This window comes from Morone saxatilis, unplaced genomic scaffold (assembly GCF_004916995.1).
Source record: "Morone saxatilis isolate NCDOM2014 unplaced genomic scaffold, NCSU_SB_2.0 Contig19, whole genome shotgun sequence".
NCBI classification, from domain to species: Eukaryota; Metazoa; Chordata; class Actinopteri; family Moronidae; genus Morone; species Morone saxatilis.
Window position 1 is genome coordinate 14,642,383 of NW_023339751.1, and position 10,726 is coordinate 14,653,108.

Consider the following 10,726-nt stretch of genomic DNA (forward strand, 5'->3'; position numbering starts at 1 on the left):
GTGTGTGTGTGTGTGGATGTGTATGTGTGTCATAAAGCGAGAGAGAAGATTTGTGAATATTTTATGCATGCATTCATGCATAATCTCCTGTTATAGCATTCATTGCTTAGACCATGTAAAGCATTTCAACCTTTGTATCTGTTAGCTTATTTGTGTTTTAAGATCACAGTTTACTGCTAGCCTCTCCTGGGCGTTACACAAAACACTCAATGAATAATCAAATTAAATGGAATAAATAGACAAGGACACTACTGCATGAAACAATATGTAAATAAACTGTTTCCTGTACTGTTCATAATGACCAAAAAGTGTCAGTATTAACAGAGAATTCTCAACACATTATACTAAACATGACACCATGAAGGGGTTACAGGTTGAGAGCAGCAGGGAATAACTGGTGGCAGACGAGACACACAGTTGATGATGATTATATGTTTTCATTATCTGATGTTTTTAAATCAGGGACAGTCAACCATGTGCTGTGGAGCGCCAGAGGGAAGCAGGTTTTCTCTCCAACCAAGCACAACACCAGGTGATTTGACTGCTGAGTTCCGCCTCTCCGGCTGAAGGTGGGCTAATCAGCGAGACCTCCTGCCGTGCTGTTTGGTTGGAACGGAGACCTGCCTATCCCACTGTCAAAGCAGTACCAGAGTCTATTAGTGCAACAGCTCCTAATTCAGGTCCCAGCGTTTATTCTGGCCATTTTGTCAAGGATGAATTTATACCAAGGGATGAAAGGTGAATAAAGTTAATTAGCTGGTGGGACAAAAAAACAGCATGCTGGCTCAGGATCTGGGACAAGGAACTATTGATTGCAGGATAATCAGAGAATCTTTTAATGAAAAAGTGAGATTGCAAAGGAGGTTTATCTTTTAATGCCTTAATGTAAACTGAATAAAGAGTGTTTATAAAGGCAATAAATTTGAATTTATATTAGGGAAGGGTCTTGTCTCTTGATATTTTGGAAAATATGCTTATTTGTTTTCTGGCTGAGAGTTAGACGATGACTCTCATATCTGTCTGTTAAATTTAAGGCTACAGCCAGCATCCAGTCAGCTTAGCTTAGCACGAAGACTTGAAATGGGGAAACAACTCAGAATCTCACAGGGAAGTCAAACCCCAGCCTCCAGGATATGGATCCTGTGATTAACCCATTCAGCCACCACTACTTCCTAGCTAAACTCAGACTTTGTCGCTATTTGTTTGTAAAGCTTTTTTTTTTAAATAAGCTTTCTGTACGTGCCCTGAGGAGCATGGGCACCTGGCAAATCCTAGCGCTTGAATGCTATGTGTCTTGGCAAGAAAAGCAGTGGGTTTCATAATTACGCTTACTGGACTTTCTTTTGGTTACCTAACAGTTACTCAGAGCCAAGAAACACACAACCTCCAGTAAAATGTCAAATAGTTGTTTTTTAAATAGAGATATAATGTTTTAATTTGTGAGCTTTACAGGTGCTTGTGGGCAGATTTCGTTACACTGTGAGAGCCAGTGTAGCTTTTTCTCCATTTCAAGTCTTTGTGATAAGCTAAGCTAAGTGGCTGCTGGTTATAGTCTTATATTCAGGCTAACAGACAGATATGAGAGTGGTATAAAGTGGTTCCTTTAAACCTGAAAATAAATACCCAATTATTACTTGAAAAGTGACATAAAGGATATCTCCTTAAGGCCTATTTTTTATTTTAAATATATAGTTTTTTAGAGAATATAAAATTAGTAATTTAACATTTTCTAGTGACCAAATATAACAGTATATGCATACACCAATATAATAACCTAATTTCTAAATTTCAAAATACAGATAAAAGATCTATATACATTTTAGGTTCTCACTACATGTCACTCTCAGAATTATTTTTAACACACATTTCTGAAAGAAATTGTTGCAGAGAATATCCATATAATGTCAGAGTTGGCTGTGTTGTTGAATTAAACTTGTGAAACCTTCTGAGCTGCTCTCTGTTTGGAAACAATACCTTCCTGTCCACAGCCAAAAGAAACATGCTTGATACATGTGTAAATGTTTTAAATGCATGAAAGTAAACTTGTATGTACTGGTGTACAATATAACTGGAAAACTGACAGAAAGAACAGAACTACACCAAGTTGTAAATTGACTTTTTGTCTGTGTTTTCTTCCAGTGGAGGCTCTTCACCTAGGAACTCTGATGGCTGCACATGGTTACTTCTTCCCCATCTCAGACCACGTCCTCACTCTCAAAGATGATGGCACATTCTATAGGTTTCAGGTAAGAATAATATTAGTAATGCTCGGATTCTAATTTATCTTATGATATGTCAATTAGTCACTAGATATCTAAGGTAATACTTATTACTAAAAAAAATCTAAAATACTTTAATTGTAATGCTGGAGTCAAAGACTTTTTCCAATATTGTATCAAACATGGTCAAATAACCATGCCATATTCAGGCTATTCACATGGGATTTTGCTATCATCATGTTATGTTATCACCATGTGTTATGCTATTAATTATAGAGAAAATAAAGGTGCAAAAAAACATCTAGTAGGTTTTGAAAAATACTTCATGGTCATTTCTATATAAAACATTTGAATCTCCTTCTATCCTGTTTTTGAATAAAATAAGGGTACAGGCCAGAAAAAAACACTTGAATTGCATCTGTGTGATATGATGGTTTGATGATATCAAACCAGTGATTGGGAGTTGCTGTGCTTCATAATTATTTCAGGTTCACAGAAAAAAATAAAAAATAAAAAAAAACATCGCTTTGAATGTCAATACTGGGACTGACAGTTTTAGTGATTTTTCAGTGAGCTCCCCCAAGTGTGCTGCACAGAACTAACCAAAGTAAATCAGCGCCCCGGGCTGTTTGTGTTAGTAGCAGGGTTCACTTTGCTTTTTAGGTGTAATCGGTTTTCATCTGGAGCCAGTCTATACAGTGCTGCCCGAGGAGGGTCAAGATTCATGCTGGTGTCTGCTCTCAGCACTTGCTGAAAGGAGCTTATGTGCTTTAAACATTATGCCGAGCCCATTATACAACAAAATGTTTTATTGTGACAGATGCAGTGCTGTGACTGCGTGCCCACCTCGCATGACACTACACACTTAGATTCCAAACACTATGTGGTTAGCTGTATGCTGTCAACGATGTAAGGTTTCTTTTAGTTTTGTTTCTTAATGACCTGTTTTTCCCTTCAGACTCCATACTTTTGGCCATCAAACTGCTGGGAACCAGAAAACACAGACTATGGTGAGAGACCTGTTGTCTAACTCTGACTTTATGCATTGTGCAGTATACTGAAGAGGCTAATGATGCAGACTGTTTGTGTAGTGCATAAAATATATTTGTCCAGTCGATATGTTATTACTGCTGATGTTACAAAAAGTTCAAAAGATGAAACACAAATGATGCAACTGCAGTATGTGGATGGTCGATAGAGACATAAACTCCCATTTTGTTTTAGGTGCTTGAAGTTAGAAGTTAGAGTCAGTTATAATGCAGTGGGGATGCAATAGCTCTGTTTGCCTTTTACCTTATTTTTTTTTTATATGTTTCTATTTTCAATGTATTTCAGATAGAAACATAAAATAGAAATAAGGTCAGTCAATTGCGTCTGCCTCAGTCATACTCTCTGACTGTTGCAGACCGATTACAGTGAAGAAAACTAGGGATGTGATGAAATGCATGCACCTGTTGTGCACATTTGACTGACTGTTTTAATGGTGATACAGGGATGAGCTTTTCATTGTTTACAGCAGAGTGGAGTAGAGATAAGCATTTCATAATGCCAAAAATGCTTTGGGTGAATAGCTGCAGCCTTGCAGGTCTTTCATTTGTTGTTTGAATTGCAGGAGAGGAAAAGGGCTAATGCTCGCTGTGGGAATAATCCTGTGAGTATTAGGGGAAGTTAGAGTGTCTCAGATGTAGCAACTGATTCACGTGAATGATGCCCCGTAATGAAAACAGTTTAATGGCATAATGAAGCCTCCACATAATGGTCAGTTAACAAAGGGATGAAGGGATGATGATAGTACAGGAAGACATCAAAAGTCAGGAGCATGCACACACACACACACACACTGTAGACAGACACTCAGACACCATGCACAGTCAATGACCTTTGTGATTTGCAGGCCAGTTTAAATGTGCAGTTGAGAGGATTAAATGAGTAAATGCAGGGCCACTTAAGGCTGTTAAAACCAAGCTGAGATCCCGTTCTCCCTTTATTACCAATCTCTCTGTCTCTCTCTCTTTCTCTCTCAGCTGTTTACCTCTGCAAAAGAACAATGCAAAATAAAGCACGTCTGGAGCTTGCAGACTATGAAGCGGTAAGCGAAAGAGGTCTTTTAGTGTCAGCACTCCCCTCTTCACATATCTGTTCTCCTGTGTTGGTGCTGCTCTCAGGCTTTATCTCTTTGTTCATACTAAAACAGAGAACATTTGTTTTTCACTGTGTGTCACTGCATCATATGTAACTTTCCTTTCACCAAAGCTATTAAATTAATTATGAAGGTTAGTTACTCTGGGTTACTCTGGGTTTTTTTTTTTTTTTTATGTGAGAAGGGATCATTAAAGATGGTATCCAGCCATGCAATGTACACATCATGTTCAGTAAACATAATCAGCCCAGATCTGTTAAAAAAGCCTTTTTTTAATCCCTTTTTTCTTCTTTGTTTTACTTGCAGGAGAGCTTAGCAAGGCTACAGAGAGCTTTCGCCAGGAAATGGGAGTTCATTTTTATGCAAGCAGAAGCACAAGCGAAGTAGGTTTCTATAAGAACCACACACGCATTGAGCCTATGAGTGAGTCCTCTTACACCCTCATTATGACATCATTAAACTTAGCGGTTTACTTCAACTTCCCTGTAATTACCAGCACACAACTTCACAGATGAACTGCACATTAAACATTTAATGGAGTAGATGGATCATATGTGTGTTGAAATAAGCTAGTGTTGGAATGAGCTATGTGCTCCGTGAAAACAGTTCTGAACTGAACAGTTTTTTTCTCTCAGAGTGGACAAGAAAAGAGACAAAATTGAGAGGAAAATTCTTGACAGTCAAGAAAGAGCATTCTGGGACGTGCACAGACCAGTGGTGAGTGAAATTACTGATGTTATCTTCATCGTCACCTTTGCCGTTACCGATATCATTGCTGAACATTATCAACATCATCTTAATTGTCCCTGCAGAACTTGAAAAAATAATTTCACGCTGACCACACACACAGAATCCAAAGAATAATTACATACTATAGATGTGGTAAATCATTTATGCTCCTTGGGTTATTATCTATTCCACACATTTCACAGGCAAGGGGGGTGCATCAAACTGTGTGACAAAGAAATAATGTTTTGAAAATGTTGCAGTTACAAGCACTTCATAGATTATGTCATTTATGTATGAACTATATATTTCCTGATTCCTCTGACATATGAGTGGTGTAATGAGGTGAACACAATGTAAATCCCCCATCGTGTACTCCTCTGCCACACACATGAAATGCCACATCAATAACTGTCACAACACATCAGCATCACCGCTGCTCTTTACCTTGTTCATACACACTTGCTTAGCATTAGCATTTAGTTCCCCCCTGAGGTTAAAGGGTCTCCTCTGCTGTATTTCTCTGAAAGCCACTGCTCCATGCTTAATTGGAAAATAAGTTCAATTTATGCGTCCTTGGAGCAACATAATCAATATTAATTTAAATTTCACAGTGATGCCGTCAAGCTACTTAGCTCTGTTCTTCTGGAAGAGACCTAGATTAGACCACTTGTTCAATCAGACAGAATTTGCACACTAAGACTCTGATTTCCCGCTGGTTTACTTGTTTTGCTAGAATTGGCACATTCCATGTTTAATTAACCAGCATCTGACACATTGTCCTGAAGACTTCTCGAAATCACTTCACACTCCAGCTACGCATATTGGATTTGATTAACTGAAATTCATATAATGGTGGCGAAATTGCACCTTCATCCTAGAGGGCACAGCATAAACAGTTTAAGTTGTAAAAATTTAATTTGAGCTTGATTTTCTGATTTTTGACTCTTCTCACAGCCTGGATGTGTGAATACAACAGAAGTCGACATAAAGAAGTCCTCCAGAATGAAAAACCCCCACAAAACCAGAAAGGTACTGTACACCATCCCACTGACACACCTTTCTTTTAAGGTCAGGGCTCGTAACATTGTAACACAGACATGAACAGACAGGCTTACTGTTTCTTGCTGTGCTTGTCAGCAGTTGTAAGGCTACTTCTATTGATAGTTCTTTTTATTTTCATGTTTTTTGTTATCTCAGTCTGTGTATGGGCTGCAGAACGATATTCGTACCCACAGCCCAACTCACACCCCTGCTCCAGAAGCCAAGCAGCCTACAGAAGAAGAACTGCAAGAACAGGTAAGACCTGCAGGTGGCGCTCTACTATTAAAGATAGAATTTTTAACCATTTAAAGTTAATGGTAGCGCTGAAATTGTAGTTGTAGTTTTCATTTTTCATCTGTAACTTTTTGATAAAATTATATGTACTTAAGCAGTAGAGTTTAAACTGCACACATAAAGTCAAATAATACAAAATATCATGCGTTTGTTATGTAACTGTACTTGCAAACCAACACCTTCTTGTGAATTCATGGAGACGGAATGCTAATTGTTCCCTGCTGTGGTTTCAGATCACCTTTTGGCAATTGCAATTAGACAGACATCGACTGAAAATGTCCAAAGTGGCGGAGAGGTGAGCAATGTTCTTTGTGTCTTTATTCAGTTTAGCCATCGATCTGTTTATTGAGCCTTTAAACTGCCTAACATGGTGTGGAATTAAGAGCTCAGATGACCTTGAGGAGTGATTGGGCCCGGACAATGCCTTCAGTGAGCGTCAGCGCTGACGATATCAGCACACACACACAAAACACACACACAAAAGGTCCATTTGTCATTTCCTCCACTGAAAAGAGAGGTGCATTCATTAAAGAGTTCTCTATCCTTGTGTCCAAATATAGGGCAAATCCCTCTTGCTAGGCTGCCTTTAATTCAATTCACTTTTGTCAGTTAGAGCTTAAAAATAAACAACTCATTCATAATCAGTCCCAGAAAGGCTTGAACATAATTTCATCAGGTGTGATAAGTAGATTATAATGTGTCACATTTTGACCCATTATACAGACTGATTCCATTCATATGCTGTCTGTTGTTTCCCTTAAAACAAACAGTTTGCTGGGCTACACAGAGCAGTACGTTGAATATGACCCCTTCCTAACGCCTCCAGATCCATCCAACCCCTGGATCTCAGATGACACCACGCTCTGGGAGCTCGAAGCCAGGTGTGCAAATGAGAAGAGCAATATTTATATTTATATAGTGTTTTGTTGCACACATACATCATCTGTGAAAAATACTGTAATGCATTGTTGCATGTCCTCCTGCAGTAAGGAGCCCGGCCAGCAGAGGGTAAAGCGGTGGGCTTTTGGCATTGATGAGGTTCTCAAAGATCCGATTGGGAGAGAACAGTTCCTGAAGTTCCTGGAGTCTGAGTTCAGTTCAGAGAATCTCAGGTACACGATAAAATGCACTTTCTACACTCACAAAATACTTGTTTTTGTTAGTTAGTAAAACTTCTTGACCTAACCTTAAAGCCACAATCTAGATTTGTTTTACCACATATATAATATTAACATGCATTGTTTCGTTTTTTACTGCCTTGTACATGATCGTGAAACTATAACTTAAATAAAGCTGTCATAGTACATCAATCAGTGTATCTAAAGTCAACAGTGGTAGTAGAAGTACTAGATCCATTTCTTTAAAGTACTAAAAAAATGTAGAATGCATTCAAAATATATGGAAATAAAAGTACTGAAGTAATATCAGCAAATTGCATTTTAAAAAAAAGAAAGAAAAAGGACACACAATACAGACCGGGCCCTCTCAGAGTGTTAGAATAATACATTTAGTACCCTTTGATTATTATCATTAGTCCATTTAGATGTAATGTTGTAGTTGGTTGAAACAGAGCTTATTTGAACTACTTTATGAATATATAATAGGTAGTTTAATCTATAACAGTCCATCTTATCTTATAAGATGATCCTTTGTTTGATATGTGATATCATTATCTGCAAAGCATCCAGCAACAGCTTTCAAATAAATGTGGTGAAAAGTACATTTTTGGTAGCATAAAATAAAAATACTTTACTTTACCTTTAACTGTAACTGCTAAGTCTTAAGCCTAAAATAAATGGTTATCTTTCATGGGACCAGCTTTTCTGTAAAGATGAGAGGCCTAATCAATAATATATTAATAATATTTCACTTGAAACTTTGGTTTTAATTGTACAAGTGCTCAAATAATTGTGGGGTCATTGTTTCTTTCCATGTATAAGAAGTAACCTACAGTAATATTGTTTAATCAAAGCAGGATGAGTGGTGGATGCAGCTTTTCTAAAATATGCACTATATCTATAGCTGTTGCTAGAATGACACAGAAGGCCAGGAATATTACGTTATGTTTATTCATGGTAACAGGAATACTGCAGAGTATCGCAGGTGCTAAATATGAATGAAGTAACCGCTGTGCAGGATAGCTCCTCTGCTACCTCTGATGGTACATGTCTGTATTGTTTCTGTCCAAAGATGATAATGGGGTCAGTTTGTTTACATGCAGTTGAGCATTGTTGTAACTCTCCTTTAATTGAACTAATGTATCACTGACAAAAAGCACGCTTCTAGTCTTCTAGGTACATTAACCCTATTAACTATTTTTAAAGTTAAACATGTAGCATAATGCTGTTGCTGTCCACTATTTAAAATGTGTCTCTGCTGAGGTGTTCCTAAGTAAGGCAAACATTCTTCTTTCTGTTTTAGTTACTGCTCACATTTCTTCCTATGTAGTTTTTGTCTTCTATGATGACAAACTACTTTTGATGTAAAAAATAAAATATAATTTCTAAAAAATGTATTTCATTTGGCAGTGCTGCAAATGCATGCAAAGAGTTGATAAGAAGAGAGCATGTTTTGAGCCTTGTTGTTTGGCTGTGAACAATAAAGATGATAAAAAATGAAGATATAAAAATGTATAGAAACTGCTGTTTGCATTTTTAGCTATATTATTAACAGGCAGCTATCTTACTGTTAAATTTGGTTTATAGGTTCTGGTTAGCGGTTCAGGAACTAAAGAAGCGTCCCATCAGAGAAGTTCCAACTCGGGTTCAGGAGATCTGGCAGGAGTTTCTGGCCCCGGGGGCACCCAGTGCCATCAACGTAGACTCCAAGAGCTACGACAAAACCACCCAGAATGTCAAAGATCCTGGACGCTATGCCTTTGAGGACGCACAGGTGCAAATTATAGAAATACATTAAATCACAACCATAGCTAATTTCTGCAGTGGTTTATGTACAGTTTTACATTGTACATTAGCATTGAAAAGTTCAGCTTGTGATCTGAAACTACACAGTGATAATGATACAACAACAACCTCACTCCTGGCAATCCATGAATCACAGCTGTGTTTTGGTGGTCAATGGAATATTGCATTTTATATGTGTTACCTGATGCTTTTATACATTATTTTTACACTATGTGTTTCTACAACAGGAACACATCTACAAGTTGATGAAGAGTGATTCATACAGCCGTTTCATCCGTTCCAGTGCCTACCAGGAGTTATTACAGGCCAAGAAGAAGGTAAAAAACATAACCTGACCCAAAACATTGAATAAACGACTTAGTGTGAAAATCCGATGAGTTGCAGAGAAGTACATGTGGATGACAGTACATGCTTACAACCTTTTTTGTTGTTTGTACACACACTTTTACTCTTTAGGCCTGGTGATGCTGAAACCTGCCCTTCCGGCACTCACAGTCAAGCCTTTTCAAAGTCTGTTAGATCACACTTTAAGCCCATTCCCGGTAATCCGTTCACATACAAAACAAGCATGAAAGTTTAGTTGCTGTTGCACTCACCTGTAGTATATTCTGCTACTGGGGCAGAGTTGATAAGTCTGCTCACTAAGTATATACAGATTTTTTTGACCACTAAGGGGTACAAATCATAGTAATTTTCGAACAAGGGCATACCAATGGAGTAGGGTTTCTGTTCCCTTTAGATGTGGTTTGGTCTGTTTGGTCTCCACTAACTCCTAAACAAAAGCTAGTGTGTCTTGAGCCGCAGAGTTGTTGTTTTTTTTAAATGTTTTTTCCCAGTGTATTTGGCACTCCAAGCAACTCCTTGAAATTACATGGATAATATTGTGTAATTCCAGTATATGTATATATCTAATTATACGTCTTATACAAAAAATGCACTGTATCTGAAATGGATTGGAAATTCCTGAATACAGTGGTGTATGTGGCAGAGTTTCTCAAAGGTACAAACCAGCTAAAACCAAAGAACATATACAACAAAATGGCACCCCCCTGCGAGCCATACCAATGAGGGGCAGAGAGAGCGAATACAATGTATTAATGGAGTCTGTTTCAGGTGTGGATGATGGAGTAGCTGATCAGGACTCCTGTTAGGCTTGTAGAAACCATTATGAATAGCAGAGACACAGAGGCTGTCATAACATGATGAATAATTCCGAATTATACAGGTGTATTTGTGTGCTTAAAACCTGCTGTGTCACACTTCGCCATTTCCATTCTGGAAAAGAAGATTTTAGTATTATAGCTATATATTTAAAAAAAAAATAAAAAAAATACATATGATATATATATATATATATATATATAATAATAATAATAATA

At 37.6% G+C, this 10,726-nt stretch overlaps 1 protein-coding gene across 1 annotated transcript in view; it reads left to right on the forward strand.

Moving 5' to 3' along the window:
- Positions 1 to 10,726, forward strand: part of rgs7a (regulator of G protein signaling 7a) — a 50,406-nt gene that overhangs the window by 38,554 nt on the left and 1,126 nt on the right. Inside the window, exons 5-16 of the mRNA XM_035663550.1 lie at positions 2,140 to 2,246; positions 3,178 to 3,229; positions 4,244 to 4,308; positions 4,666 to 4,742; positions 4,995 to 5,076; positions 6,043 to 6,117; positions 6,286 to 6,384; positions 6,657 to 6,718; positions 7,194 to 7,304; positions 7,410 to 7,535; positions 9,129 to 9,315; positions 9,575 to 9,664. Coding sequence (XP_035519443.1) covers positions 2,140 to 2,246; positions 3,178 to 3,229; positions 4,244 to 4,308; positions 4,666 to 4,742; positions 4,995 to 5,076; positions 6,043 to 6,117; positions 6,286 to 6,384; positions 6,657 to 6,718; positions 7,194 to 7,304; positions 7,410 to 7,535; positions 9,129 to 9,315; positions 9,575 to 9,664 — 1,133 coding nt within the window. The remainder of the gene's footprint in view (positions 1 to 2,139; positions 2,247 to 3,177; positions 3,230 to 4,243; positions 4,309 to 4,665; positions 4,743 to 4,994; positions 5,077 to 6,042; positions 6,118 to 6,285; positions 6,385 to 6,656; positions 6,719 to 7,193; positions 7,305 to 7,409; positions 7,536 to 9,128; positions 9,316 to 9,574; positions 9,665 to 10,726) is intronic.